This window comes from Rhizopus delemar, genomic scaffold (assembly GCF_000149305.1).
Source record: "Rhizopus delemar RA 99-880 supercont3.5 genomic scaffold, whole genome shotgun sequence".
Lineage (NCBI taxonomy): Eukaryota > Fungi > Mucoromycota > Mucoromycetes > Mucorales > Rhizopodaceae > Rhizopus > Rhizopus delemar.
The window spans coordinates 2,644,117-2,658,515 of NW_027137831.1; the positions used below are offsets into that span (position 1 = coordinate 2,644,117).

The following is a 14,399-nucleotide window of genomic DNA, read 5'->3' on the forward strand; positions in this document are numbered from 1 at the left end:
GGTGTAGGCGTATCCAGTATTCTCACGACGAGCTTGAGAACTGTATGTGGGAATACCAAAGGCGAGACGATGGTTCCAACATATTATGCCTGATTCCATGATCCAGTCTAGCATTAGTGTGCCTCTTGTTGTAGTGCGAGTATCACCAAGCAAAGAGTGATGTCGAGCGTTGAAATCACCACAAATGATTGTATTCGTTTGTGATGGGTGAGTTTGGGTTGGTAAAGATTGGAGAATATCTATTGCTTCAGTATCGGTTAAGGAAGGTGGTAGATAGACGCAATGGATTAGAAGTGAAGAAACTTGACAAGTCAGCACATATGGAAAGTCAGATGGGAAGTGCGTAACAGGGTATGCAAAGCTGGGATTGATAAGGAGCGTAATACCCATTTTACCACGATAGGTTCCTTCAACTGGTTGGCCATAGGTATGATATTGTTTCCAATCTGTGGGGAAACGCAAAGGAGAGAGGAGCCATGTTTCAGTCATAAAGATCATAGAGGACGTAAGAAGAGAGTCAGTAACTTGAGATACAGCTTGTCTAGCAAGGCCATTAGAATTCCATATTGTCATAGTAAGCATATTATTTAAAGAGGCATAGGTTGGCATATTGTTATTTATCTCACTCATAAATCAACGTCAACAGGTTCACCATCACCTGTGAGGGATTTAGAGGAAGCGGGAGAGGTTGCAATAAATGTATCTAAAACTTCAGCCATGTCAGAGTCAGGTTGATCAGTAGTAGAGGCGATATGCGATGGGGTCACTGTGGACTTGAGTACAATGGATTTGAATTGGTCGTCAGTGATCCATTGTTTTCGCAAGAAGTCACGAGCGACAGCCATACGTATAGAATCTCGGATGTGTTCAATGGCACGGAGGAGACGTGCTTGGTGTATTTCAATACATTTGGATTGTCGTTCTTCCTGGTTAAGGTCAGCAAAAAGAGGGTTACGTAGACGTTGAGAGTCCAAAGGGTCAAAGTTTTCAACAGGTTTTACACCAGCTTTAGCAAATATGCTGAGTAAATCTTCAGCATAATCATTGTGCACTAAGAGAGCGACAACGTGATTATCTGGAAAGTGGATATCCAGCACTCGACCATTACACTACGGCGCAGAAGAACACTAGTTGAAGCACCCGTACGCTTGCTCAAGCGTCTTTTATGCTAGTTCCAGCATATTTTTTGCCATTTTTTTTAAGTGGTTCTCCGCATTTTTTTTAAAACGCTTCAGTCTTTTTTATTGCTACACTTTTTTTTTTTTGGCATGTAAATACTGAAATAGGGTGGATCTACTTGGCGAAATCACGTTTTAAACTATACACAACCTGAGTTATGCTATTAAAAGACGAAACGAAGCGATATTAAGCAGCTTGCATTTTTGTGCATGATGACTGTAATGGTCGTAAAGAGATCCCTATTCATTAGTTTCTTTAAGCAATTGCAAAGAAAGTAGATTATATGCAATTTTTTATTTTTTTTTTAAAAAGACGCTCTGCAACTTTCTTTTTTGTTTCTTTCTTGAGCTATATTTTGCGGTTGTTTTTAGAATAGATAATTTACAACAACAAAAAAAGAGACAACATATAACTCAATCACGGCCAAAAATGTAAAAGAAAAAAACTAAGATCATGTTTTTTATGCTACTGTCAACTGTCGTATCCTAAATCACTTTTACATTTTGTGCTCCAGCTGACATGTTTTTAAAGGAAGCTTAAATTGTGAAAAAGAAGACATGTAAGCATTATGGCGAAGAGTTAGTAGTGTGCCTGTACCATTAGTTTTATTTATTTCAGCAAATTTAAACAAGACATGTTTTGATTGCCGTAACTTTTCTTTGTTTCCAATTATAGTACTGCTTCAATATACTTTGACTAGTCAAGTTACATTACAACATTTTTATATTAGTTGAACTGAGAGTGATTTGTCATAGTTGTGGATCTTTACTGTTTTGTATTAACTATGGGGAAGTAAACTGAAGAATATAAATACGTAATAGATATAAAAAAGGGTTGTACATGCTATTATCAAGTTCAAGCCATATACAATAAAGTAATTCAGTTATAAATTACTCCCTCATTCGGTAAAAATATTGTTTTGAGTAGGTTGTCCTTTATTATTATAATTTTTTCTGTTGTATTCAGTTTATTGAAGCCAAAGGAGCTTATTTGTTTTATTGCTAAAGAATAATAGATCCAATAATTGTTTTAATCATTTACATGATTTAAATAATCCAATTTGCAAAAACAATACAAAAAAAAAAATAATAAAAAAAACGCGTTTGCAAATGCTCTGAAATGACGTCGTTATAACTTACAAGTGTTTCAAAAAGTACAAAAAACTTCCGACTGTACTTCTTTTCCTTCTTCATGTAATCCTGCTACGAAATTCTTACGGCTCATAGTTATTTTTCACTATTCTAAACACTTGCTAACAATTAAATTGTTATTATTTATCTTGTATCTTAATCTTGTTATTTGCCCCTTTCCACCAAAATTGCTTTTTTATCCTGAATTATAATTATACGTTAGTCGATTAACACATGGCTCCGTGAAAGTGTAAAAGTAAATCGTTATGATAAAGAAAAATATGCTTACTTTTGATTCTAGTGATTTATAGAAGAAACTTGGATAACATGCTTTTACAATTACTTAACAAGATTTAGCTTTTTTTTTTAAAGGTAAATTGTAATCGTTTGTTGATATACAGTGGCCGTCAAAACTGGTCGCATGTTTTCATATTTTGCCTATACGCACTACCTTCTACTTTATTTCTTGGCTTATTACAATGATATATACACCATTCGAAAGAGCAAGCTCTGGACAATTAGCTGGTAGTACAAACAACGCCGTAGAGCCAGTATACTGGTAGTAATTGGCACTTAAAGTCCGACGGTACATGCGACCAGTTTTGACGGCGTTTGTAAGTAACATAATATAGTCACAAAAATGTGGCTTAATTGCAATTTTTTCATATTTTTTTCTTCTCTTTCTTCTTTCATCGTAATATTATTTACATGTAAGTGTTTTTTTGTTAAATTGCAGCACTCCATTAAGACATTATACCATTGCAGATCCGACATGCGTGCAATTTCAAATGACAAAGCAAACAACATCTACTCATTGCTGAGATCCAAGAAGTCAAACAGCAAAATAGCAAAACAAGTTGGTGTTAGTCGTATCACTGTTCAGAAGTACCGCTCATCTCTTAAGATGAGTGGAAATGTTGATGAAGGTGGTCGCCCATCTCTAATTAGCCAACGCATGGTGAACTACATCCGGAGATTAGTCACCTTAGGAAGAAAAAATAACGCTGTAGAGATCCAAAAAGCTCTAAAAGAAGAATTTGGAATGTCAGTAAGTGACAGTACCGTACGCCGCGTTCTTAAAAAAGCTGGCTTTATAGCGTTTGTCAAGCCTCAAAAACCTTTGCTACGCAGCCAAAACATCGTGAAACGCCTTCAGTGGGCCAAATCGCACCAACATTGGACTGTGGATGACTGGAAACGGGTCATATTCTCTGATGAGACTAAAGTAAATCGTTTTGCATCCGACGGAAAGGCTTATGCATGGAAACTACCCCATGAGGAATTGAACTCGCGACATGTACAGCAAACCGTCAAGCATGGAGGCGGCAATATCATGGTCTGGAGCTGCATTACATGGGAAGGAGTTGGGTGGATAGTTGATGTAGGTCATCGTATGAATAGCGAAGGCTACCTTGAGGTCTTAAAAGATGACTTACTCAAGACAATGGAAAGTTATGGCTTGGATTCCTCCAAAATGGTGTTTCAGCAGGACAATGATCCGAAGCATACATCGAAGGTAGTGAAAGAATGGATTGACCAGCAGCCATTTGAAGCATTGGAATGGCCTCCTCAATCACCAGACCTAAATCCCATAGAGCATATGTGGGCTCATTTAAAGAGAGAGCTATTTCATAGCTATGAGGCACCACCAACTAGTATGCATGAGCTATGGGAGCGTATAGGTCAGACCTGGTATGCCATTTCTAAAGAAGAATGCCAAAAATACATCGAAAGTATGCCGAAAAGGTGTGCTGCAGTTATTAAAGCAAAAGGTCGTTGGACTAAATATTAATTTTTTTAAATAAAGTGTGTAAAAATGTTAACTTATAAATGCCGTCAAAACTGGTCGCATGTACCGTCGGACTTTAAGTGCCAATTACTACCAGTATACTGGATCTACTGTGATGTCTGTGTTACCATATAATTGTCCAGAGTTTGCTCTTTCGAATGAAGTATATTTCATTGCTATAGACTAAGAAATGAAGAAGAAGATAGTGCGTATAGGCAAAATATGAAAACATGCGACCAGTTTTGACGGCCACTGTATATTGTGTCTAACATATGTCTATAGAATATGAGATACTCAAATGAAAAGTCTTTATTAAATCCTGTGCTTTATGAAGCATCTAGTGGAGAAAAGTGTATACGGTAGAAAGAACAAAAAAAAATCATACAAGTTCAGTGCTCATAATGAAAAAATCTTACTTTGATTAGCATATTGGATATAAGGTTGTAAGTTCCTTAAACAGCAACGTAAAACTGTAGAGATAATGGAAGATGTCAAACAGCATATCATTTTGTAGTGCAACTTGTTAACAGAAACAAAACCTGAACCTTTGTTTAACAACTCTGAAAACGATTCTTTTTTATTACAGTTACAAAAGGTATAAAAATAGTTTCTTTTAAAAAGTTTTAAGTATAGTAACATATGAATAGAATTTATTTGGGTTATAAGCAAAGAGTGGTTGATATGAGTATAGCTATACATAAGAGAAGATTAGATTATATCTTGGATGAAGATTTGATGGTAATTAGAAAAAAAGGAACGTGAAAAAAGAAGTTATTAAATCATAGACGTAGGCATAAAAACATAAAAAAAATAAAAGAAGAAGATTGCACCAATGAAATGAAGAAAAAGGCATTAAAGATCGGAATGCATACCATCATGTTTATCACCAACTTTGTCATCATAACGCATATATGGCCATACAATTTTGAATTTATTCTTTGTTGCTGAATATAAGAATAACTCAACACATTCAAGTTGTTTGCCACATCTAACACAGCAAAATGCTTGCATTCAATATCCTTTTCAGCCATTTACACATTAAATACGTCGAGCTTGTGATTTTTCATCGCATTTACAACTTTCTGAAAGCGGGCTTGATTACTATACGTATGTTGGAATTATATGTAGACTTATTTTTAAGAAAACTCAATGATGATCAGGAATCACTACTTGGATTTTTTTATTGCCATGAAGTGATGAAGCAACAGGTTCAATGATAACGCTAGACACACTTTCCATGCCAACTTCCAAGTCAACATATATATTAGCATCGTTATCAACAACATCATCAGACAAAGTAGTCTCTGAAACAGAAATTTTCAGTGACAGTTCATCTGCTTTGTATTGTTAAATAAAGGGCGACATACATCCACCACATATCTGATGTAACTGCAATTTGGCAAAGATAGCACCAATAAAGAATTTACAAAGATTACAAGCACAAGAAGCGGTTTGAGACATTAGAAAGTATATTTTTTAACAAAGGTAAAAAAAAAAAAAAAAAAAAAGAAAAGAAAAAGAAAAAGAAAGACATATAATAATAACTCAAAGGTATTTATACTTCTCAGTGCACTACCATTTAAATTAAAATTTATCAGAATACTGTGTATTTAGTATAGAAATCAGATTAAGATCATGGTTCCTGAGGTTGTCTATTTGGCTTAGCTGATTAATGCTACCTAATTAGTCAATGGCTCTGTATGAAGCCATGCTGATTATTAGAGATGATTCGTATGTCTAATGCATGTGCATTATCATTTCTGGAGTATTGTAGGTAAAAACAAACAAAAAAAAAAAGTGGGAATTAATATAGGGCGTAAACAAACATTGGTTCATATCTTGTAATATACATTTGTAGATAGCAAGTAGCCTTTAGTTTAGAAAATATAATACTAAAATGCAAATACTTATGGAAAAAGAAGAGATCAATATAAAACTGTAGGTATTAGAGACAATTGTTCTCTAGGCTAAAGTTAAGTAAAGCTCATTTTTCTTTTATTTTGCTATGCTTTTTTTCTTTTTAATAAAAAAAGAAATGTTCATTCCTTAAATTCTTAATTGTGGGTACCATATGGGATTGTTTCGTCATGACTAAATCTTCGCAATGGTAATGTAAACTATTTTTCTTTCTCTTTTTTTTTATTTACCTTTGCTATTCTTCAATGTTATTGGTCCTACGACGTTAGTTCAACGAAATAAACTTGCATGAATTTTAAAGCGTTTTTTTTTTTTTTTTTTTTTTTTTTTTGCGTTTTTGTCATTACTCTACTCTGTTAACAGTTTTTGATACTTTTAACTATTACTGATATGCACCATGTCTTGAAAACAAAATAGCCAAAACTAAATCAACCCAAAAAGTTAACTCATTACAAGCAAAAGAAAAACAATCATTTTGTTGCATGGGTATAAAGTTGTTGAATGTTCATTCTTTTTAACTGTTTTTTTTTATCTTTGCTTATAGTAAGCTCTAGTATTCTTTTACTTCAAATATTGTGAGTGATTTAGTCAAGATGTTTTTAACAAATGGTTCACTAATTAAAAGAAAACTTGGTTATGGTTACATTACAACATGCAATAACCCTTGCTCTTCTTTATATCATTATTTGTATTTCTTTCCGTTTCTTACATTGGCATTTCACTGACTCTCTTTGTAGTGTGCAACCTAGATGTATATTCAGTATCATATCATACTGTAGACCGGTTTGTCGCAACTACTCATCCTCTGCTTTTGTATACTGTGCTTGGTGTATGGTTTCATATTGTGTATGCTGTTCATATTAGGTAAAATTATACTCTATGCGGCTTCAGATAGATCGAACTTTGACTAAAAACATATTGTATAGATAGTATGTTTGAACAAGACAAAAGGTATAATTTGTTTGCTTGTTATTTTTTATTAACTGATGTTCTTTATTTAATAGATTTTGATATTTTGTTTTATTTTGCAATGATGATTGTGTATGAATTGACTGTGATGATACCAATGATAACAGCAATGATGATAGAGTATTATGAAACCCTATAGAGTATTATGAAACCCTATAGAGTATATGAGCATGGACTTGAGAAAAAGTAACAATTGTTGTATAAGGCAATTATTCATCACGATAAAAAAAAAAAAGAAAAATAATCTTGGTAAATAGTAATAAAATTTCAAATATTTAAATATTAATCATCCTGTTGAATGTAGATTGCAATGAAGGTTGTTGAATGTAATTAAAACTGCTAAACGAATTGCATTGAATGGGATGTCGAGGTCAGGTAAGTAATGACTTATGTATTATTTCTGTTCATACTTTATTCCTTTTCTTTTACTATTCCTTTTCTCTTACTATTCCTTTTCTTTTATTATTCCTTTTCTTTTATTATTTCCTTTTCTTTATTATTCCTTTTTTTTTATTACTACTTTTTCTATTATTACTTTTTTCTATTACTTTTTTGTACTACTTTTTTTTATTTTTTTAATTACTTTTTTTTTTATTCAAGTGCATATTAAATGAAAAATGTACACTATTGAATATATAATCAAATAAATAAAGCATCGCATTATTAAATCATTTAAATTTGTCCATTTATACTACCCTATACAATAATAAACCTGCCCATTTTACTGGATATACATGCTTAAACGTAGCCATACTCTGCTGATGTACAGAACAACTAAAGTCTGCCTCATCCAATTACATTGTTGTGTGAAAGTGTTTGAGAGCTTATATTGAATTTGTTTTCAAACTCCTCGGCCTTAATTATGCTAGACCAAGCATTAATATGCTAGTTCTCGTGTTAATATTGCCTACAGAGGCAACAAAATTTCGCTAAATTCGACATTTTTAACGTTTTTATTTTGCTGATAGATGGATGAAACTAGCATTATGCGGAGATTTTTTGCGCCGTAGTGTTATTGATTTTGAGTTTCCTCAATTTGGCACGAAGGCTGGATATAGGCTCACGGTATCTACTTGGCAAATATATGTATTGATATCCGCTAGAATCAGAGACTGGGCTAAAGGCGCGAGTTATAGCTTGATATTGTCGAGGGGTGATACGACGACTACGCTTGGGTTTATTCCCTTTTGGTGGTGGTGTTGCCTTCTGACCTTTAGTTGCAGCAGCCAGAAAAGAGAGACTTGTGGACTGTGTCGAGTCGACAGTCGGTTTTGTTTCCAAGGTATTGGCCCAACGAGAGGCCTCGCTGCCTTGGGCCAACTTTGGTTCGGGTTCGAGAGCTGGAAAGTCGTCAATGACAACAGTTTGTTGCTCCAGTTCTTGAATTCTGAGGGTGGCGGAGTGCAATTCCTTCCTCAGGCGTTGGTTTTCGGCTACCAGATGTTCCAATTGTGATAGGCGGTCATCGTATTGGTTAAAGCGTGCCATGATTGAGGATACCCAATCGGGAGTTGGTGCATGTGCGGATAGCTGAGTATGTTCAGCAGATGAAAGAATTTCTGATGAGCTTTGTGGTAATGTTTTAACATTTGGCAATGTTGTGAGCCCAAAGTTCAAGTTTTCCGGCATTGCAAGTGTAAGTTGTCCTGAGGTCTCAGGAATTATGTCCATTGAGGTGGTCATTTGTCTATTCTTTTTTGGTTTACCTAATGAGGGACGATAAAAAGTGTCGACAGGCAGCAAGGGAGGTGTACGATCTGAAAACAAACGCTTTTGGGGTGTTTCCACAGCAGAAGAGGTAAGAAGTGCTTGTTTGTTAGTTGGAACAGAACTGACTGTTTGTTCTGCGGATTCGGGTGCTAATTTCTCAAAATTACCAACTTCAAGATCTTCAGATGTCGAGATGGTGCTTCTTTCGGCAGAAATCTTGGTTGTAGTTGCTATAAATTGCTTCACTGCGTCGTTTGCTATAGTCTGAATGGTAGTTTGCTGGAATGTAGTCGTCTACTAACTGTTTCTCTAGTTCACGTGAGTGGGTATACGTTTTTCCGGTTGTACAAATGGGAAAAAGTATTCGTAAAGCGAAAGAAAAGTGGGGATGTAGCTCAGGTTAAAGATTTTATATTTTATTGGATATATGCAGGCGGCAAATATGCCATTAATTGCTATCCACAGCGATGAACTGGAAAGCATACAAACTATTATGGGGGGAGGGAAAGGGAGAAAGAAGGAACGAATTAATATTGGGGGGAGCTGGCACCAGAGACGAAGACTTGAGGCAGGAACAGAAACGCGCTTCATTAAGCCCGGGCTGGGCATCCCGGCACCGCGGACCAACAACGCTCAACAAGCATCCAACGCAGACCAACCAACCAGAACAGCAGCGGCGTTAAAACCAGTAACATCATCAAGAGCGCACACCTAGGTCCCCCGAAAGGGAAGGCAAGTAGACAGATGCTCAGCTGCTACGCAACGCAACACACAGGCGGAGAAACAAAAGTGGTTGGAGCACTCGCCAAACAGTACACGTAGGGGGGGCAGGGAAGGGATAGATCCGAAGATCCTACCAGGGGTCGAACTTGCGACCACTACAATAATAGTCAGACGCCCTACCGACTGAGCTACATCTACATCCCTGGGGATGTAGCTCAGGTTAAAGATTTTGTTTTATTTAAAAGAAGATATATTGCAGGCGATTAATAAATCATTGTTGCATCTTCAAGTACAAAAAAAGATAATAGATACAAAAAAAGGAGCCTGAGAAACAGAAAAACTCCAAAAAAAAGATAAATAAAAAAGATGAGATTGGCTGCCTACTCCCACAACTTAGCTGACCTACTGTCACAACCCAACGGCAAGGAACTTTGATGGCTTTACTTCCGTGGGGGATCAGTAGGAGACAGACAAAGAAGGGTTTCAGTCAGAGCGACGAGCAGAACGAGAATACCATAAGGCACCAGGAGAAGAGTCAATAGGATAATACCCATTTGGACGACAGAGACGTTGGATGTACCAGAGCATCGATAAGAGAGAGGACCACCAAGGAGGACAGCGAGCTGAGCGACCAAGGGGCAGCGAAGAGAGAGCAAAGTCAATGGGATAGGACCCAGGAGGACAGCGAGGAAGGTCAGACCAGAGGAAAGACGGGATCAAATCACATTCAAGAAAGTGACGGCGAGAGCGACGATCACGGCCACAAGGACAGTCTTCAGGCTTACCAGGCAGCCAACCTAGACGCCAACGAACCAAGAGAGAACGTTCTGCACGAGTAGCAGGAACATAAAGAACGGGATCAACCACCAGAGCAGGGCGACATGCGCGTAAGAGAACCTGGGTAGTGGAGGTGAGAAGAGATGTGAGTTGACGCTCACGATACTGGCGGAAGAAGGTCTTGAGCCGAGTATCGGAGGACGGAGCAGGAGAAGGCAAAGCCAGGAAGAGCGGATTGTTTTGCAAATGGATGGTTAGACGACAGGCAGGCACCGAGGAGACCATCAGCGACAGGAGACACGAGCGAGGCAGAGAGCGAGCACGAAGGCAGAAGCGAGTTGTGAGCACATCTATGCGGTGATGCATAGATGGCAAAGTGGTGACATGCTTGATAACTGATGTAGAGGAGGTGGCATGGCCACCAACCATCATACGAAGGCAGCGATCTTGAAGACGTTCAATTTCTTTTACTTGAGCAGTGGTAAACTTGGAAATAGCGAGGCCATATTCGAATTTAGGACGGACAAAAGTAGCATAGATCCGGGAACAGAGCAACAATGAGAAACCTTGACGGTTGACACCTATCAAGTTGAGGATGGACATGAGCTTTAGAACACCAGGAGAACGAAGAGAGAGCACCGAAGCAGCAGAGAGACCAGTCTTGACAAACGGCATACCAAGGTAGATAAACTTGTCGACCAAAGGAAGAGATGTACCATAAAGGCTTAGTTGGGTTGAACCAGAAGGTGATGACGAGGAAGTGGGGTGGTTGAGCACCGCACACTTTAGAGGATTCCATCGATAACCAAGGGACAAGGAGTGATCCTCACAGAGCTTGAGCATCTCTCTTACTGACTTTGCCGAGCCAATGACTGCGACATCGTCAGCAAAGAGGAGAGAGTTGACTGGGACCATACCAGCATCAGCAGAACCAGAAGAAGGAACCAAATGAGTAGCAGGAGCAGCAACTTGACGAAGGAGAGCAGGAAGAGTGTTGATGTACACCGAGTACAAGTGAGGACTGAGAACAGAACCTTGCAAGACACCGGTGACAGGAGAAAAAGGAGCGGATGAGTGATTAGACACCAGAACAGACACCGAGACATCATCAAACAGATGAACCAAGAGAGGCAAACAAGGAGACGAACCAGCACCAGAGCGAGAGAGAGCATCCCAGATAACACGCCGGTCGACGGTATCGTAGGCCGACTTGATATCCAGGAATGCCACCACAGGGAACCGATGAGAACGACGGTAATACGATTGTATTAGTTCATGCAGGCACAGAGCCTGATCCAGAGCAGACCGACGAGGACGGAAACCACCTTGAGCGAGATCAAGAGGAGGAGAGACAGAGGATAACCATGGAGATAGCGACAGCTCAAGTAGTTTGCGGAATACAGATGTAAGTGAGATTGGACGGTAGTTTGAGGGAAGTGATGAATCACCTTTCTTGAAGATAGGATATACTTGAGCGTGTCGCCAGAGAGAAGGAACGTAGGACCATTGCCAGCATAAACTGAAGAACCACGAGAGAAGGAATGACAAGTCAGTACTGATCGGCTTGAGCATCTCGGCCTTGATGTGATCAGCACCAGGAGCTTTGCGCATAGGCAGTTGACCGATAAGTAGAGCCAATGTTGCAGGCGAGAATATTGAGGTATTAGAATGAGTGGAATGGGTAGTAGACGAAGGAGTATGAGCAGCAGCACCAGGGGAGACAACCAAAGGAGACGAACCAGGAGGACCAAAGGGCAAACCAAGAGAGGACGGATCAGGAGGAGCAGGCGGACGGACAGATGGAAGCAAGTGACCATCATAGACAGAAGCCAAGTGACGAGCCATTACTTCCACTGCCGTAGCCGGACCATCAGGATGAGAGAATGACGATGAAGTTAGATGACGACGTTTGAGCTGCTTGACCTTGGAGATAGCTTTGGTAAAGTCGGACTCAAGAGACTTGCAGAATGACTGCCATGAGAGACGTTTGGCATCGAGGACAGCTTGACGAAAAGAGGTGTTTGCTTGTTGATGTTGATGCCACCAATAGACTTTGTCGATACCAAAGGCACGACGTCATCTACGGTAGCACCGGTTGCGGTAGTCAGCAGCATCTTGTAATTGTTGCGTCCAGTACTTTTTCCAATGGGATGGACGAGGAGGACGATCACCGACAGAAGCGTCAAGAGAGCGGTAGATGATGTTGTTGAGCGACGCGTTGAGGTCGTCAATAGGCGGACGTGAAGAAGGAGGGTGTTGAACCAACCTCTTCAGTTGAGAGAGCAAAGGAGCAGAGGACGAACGAAAGGTATCTTGATACAGTTGACATGGATCAGGTTCACCAAGGCGAGACAAGTTCCATAGCCTACGAGGATGTAGAGTAGCATCAGATGTAACAGATGAAGACTCAGAGGCACTTGACTGAGCAAACGAGAAGGACAACGTAAGTAGACGATGGTCAGAACCAAGAGACAAGTCAGACGCGATGTCAAGGCGAGGAGACAGCAATGACGCGTTTGTTAAAAACATGTCAATGATGCTACTCATCTCTCGATCATCACGAAACCCGACCCAGGTAGGAATACCATGAGCCAGTGGGCCGTTCAGAACGGTAAGTGAGCGATCAGCAAGCCAGCGAGCCATAGCAGCACCACGAGGAGAGACCAATGCATCACCAGTGAGGTCGCCAAGACGAGCATTAAAGTCGCCACAAATAAAAGTATTGGGTAATGAGGGGATGGAAGAAAGTACATTAATAAAGTCAGAGGTAGAAAGAGGAGGAGGGACATACAAACAATGAATGCGAAAGGATCCGACCTTCAACGAAAGGGTATACCGATTCGGTGAAGGAAGTTGAGAAACAGGAAAGGGACAAGAAGGAGAGACCAGAGCTGTAACACCCATCGAACCACGGTTGGCCGAAGGTACAGGAACACCATACACATGATACTGCATCCAATCTGTAGGAAGGAGCGAAGGGGAAAGAAGCCAAGTCTCGGTAATGAAAAGGAGTGTAGAGGAGAGGCAATGAGACAAGACCTCATGGACGGTCGTGGTCCGAAGACCATTCGCGTTCCAAAGGCTTATAGAAAGGTGTTGGACCTCACTCATAATGAGTGCGATCCAGCACTAGCGGCATCAGAGACCAAAGCATCTGACATAACCGTGTCACCACGGAAAGCAGCGCCTGGATCCCGACCACGAGAAGCAAAAGAAGAAGGGGGAAGCTCAGAAAGAATATGACTCAAAGAGTCATCATCGATCCAGCCATGGGAAGAGAAGTACTTACCAATGGGAGCGACCAAGTGGGGACGACCAGCACCAAGACGAGAGAGAGCACGGCAGCAGCGAGAGTAGTGAAGCTCAGCACACTTATCCGCCTTTGCAGACATGGACAGGTGCTGAAGCTCAGGATCAGCCAAGTTGACAGGATCCAGAGGATCGAAACCGTCAACCAGCGGAACCTTGGCGGTAGCGAGCAAAGAGATCACCTCTGGCACATACTGTACATGGACCAAGAGACCAATAGCCTTGGGACCAGGGAAACAGACATCGAGGACACGAGACAAGTCAAGACCAAGCAAGCGAAGATTCCTGCGAATCTCAGAGCGAGTTAACTTACGATTGCGGTTGAGGTACAAGTATTGGAAACCGCGAGGAGCTTCAGGGTCAATAGGTTGAAAAGCGCGACTAGCAGCTAATTTGCGCTTTTTGTTAGGAGAACGAGCAGCAGGACGAGCAGCAACAGCAGAGTAAGTAGCTGGGACAGCAGATGAGGCATCTTGTGCAGCCAAGGGAGTTGGTTTTGCACCGGGAACAGAAACAGAGACAGCAGAGGAGAGAACAGCAGGAGAAGAGGAAGCCAATTGCGCTTCTAAAGTCGCAATTTTGGATTTTAATGACGCATTTTCATTGCGCAGAGCAGTAAGTTCAGCAATGACACTAGCATGTGTCGAAACTTCTTGTTGCAGAGTGTTAACAGTGTTTAACAAATATTGTAAGGTGTCTTGAATGTTTGAAACATTAGAGATGTTGACATTTGCAACGCCATCTGTTGAGATGGACGAAATGTTATGACCGGGATTAGCTGACATGGGTAATGTCGAAGATGTTGAAAATTGCTAAAATAAGGAGTTACGAACTTGAAAAAAATATATGTTGTAGAGAAAAAATTAGCGAATTTTTTTGGCGTCAAACGTGTTTGA

At 39.8% G+C, this 14,399-nt stretch overlaps 7 protein-coding genes across 7 annotated transcripts; 1 reads left to right on the forward strand and 6 right to left on the reverse strand.

Annotated features, from left to right (window-relative positions):
* Window positions 1–626: 626 nt before the first annotated feature.
* Window positions 627–845, reverse strand: RO3G_07730 (uncharacterized protein; the record flags this gene model as incomplete). Its single annotated transcript, XM_067662320.1, has 1 exon — window positions 627–845. One exon carries the CDS (start codon window positions 843–845, stop codon window positions 627–629), a length of 219 nt encoding a protein of 72 aa, XP_067518421.1.
* Window positions 846–3,745: 2,900 nt separating this feature from the next.
* Window positions 3,746–3,856, reverse strand: RO3G_07731 (uncharacterized protein; the record flags this gene model as incomplete). Its single annotated transcript, XM_067662321.1, has 1 exon — window positions 3,746–3,856. One exon carries the CDS (start codon window positions 3,854–3,856, stop codon window positions 3,746–3,748), a length of 111 nt encoding a protein of 36 aa, XP_067518422.1.
* A 527-nt stretch (window positions 3,857–4,383) lies between these two features.
* On the forward strand, window positions 4,384–4,889 carry RO3G_07732 (uncharacterized protein; the record flags this gene model as incomplete). The annotated part of the gene is made up of 4 exons (XM_067662322.1): window positions 4,384–4,457; window positions 4,524–4,541; window positions 4,746–4,836; window positions 4,884–4,889. 4 exons carry the CDS (start codon window positions 4,384–4,386, stop codon window positions 4,887–4,889), a joined length of 189 nt encoding a protein of 62 aa, XP_067518423.1.
* Window positions 4,890–5,244: 355 nt separating this feature from the next.
* On the reverse strand, window positions 5,245–5,559 carry RO3G_07733 (uncharacterized protein; the record flags this gene model as incomplete). Its single annotated transcript, XM_067662323.1, has 2 exons — window positions 5,245–5,435; window positions 5,466–5,559. The coding sequence occupies 2 exons, from the start codon at window positions 5,557–5,559 to the stop codon at window positions 5,245–5,247; spliced, it is 285 nt and encodes a 94-aa protein (XP_067518424.1).
* A 2,409-nt stretch (window positions 5,560–7,968) lies between these two features.
* RO3G_07734 (uncharacterized protein) lies at window positions 7,969–9,285 on the reverse strand (the record flags this gene model as incomplete). The annotated part of the gene is made up of 2 exons (XM_067662324.1): window positions 7,969–8,988; window positions 9,184–9,285. 2 exons carry the CDS (start codon window positions 9,283–9,285, stop codon window positions 7,969–7,971), a joined length of 1,122 nt encoding a protein of 373 aa, XP_067518425.1.
* Window positions 9,286–9,900: 615 nt separating this feature from the next.
* Window positions 9,901–12,837, reverse strand: RO3G_07735 (uncharacterized protein; the record flags this gene model as incomplete). The annotated part of the gene is made up of 2 exons (XM_067662325.1): window positions 9,901–12,197; window positions 12,279–12,837. 2 exons carry the CDS (start codon window positions 12,835–12,837, stop codon window positions 9,901–9,903), a joined length of 2,856 nt encoding a protein of 951 aa, XP_067518426.1.
* A 464-nt stretch (window positions 12,838–13,301) lies between these two features.
* On the reverse strand, window positions 13,302–14,288 carry RO3G_07736 (uncharacterized protein; the record flags this gene model as incomplete). Its single annotated transcript, XM_067662326.1, has 1 exon — window positions 13,302–14,288. One exon carries the CDS (start codon window positions 14,286–14,288, stop codon window positions 13,302–13,304), a length of 987 nt encoding a protein of 328 aa, XP_067518427.1.
* Between the last annotated feature and the right edge of the window lie 111 nt (window positions 14,289–14,399).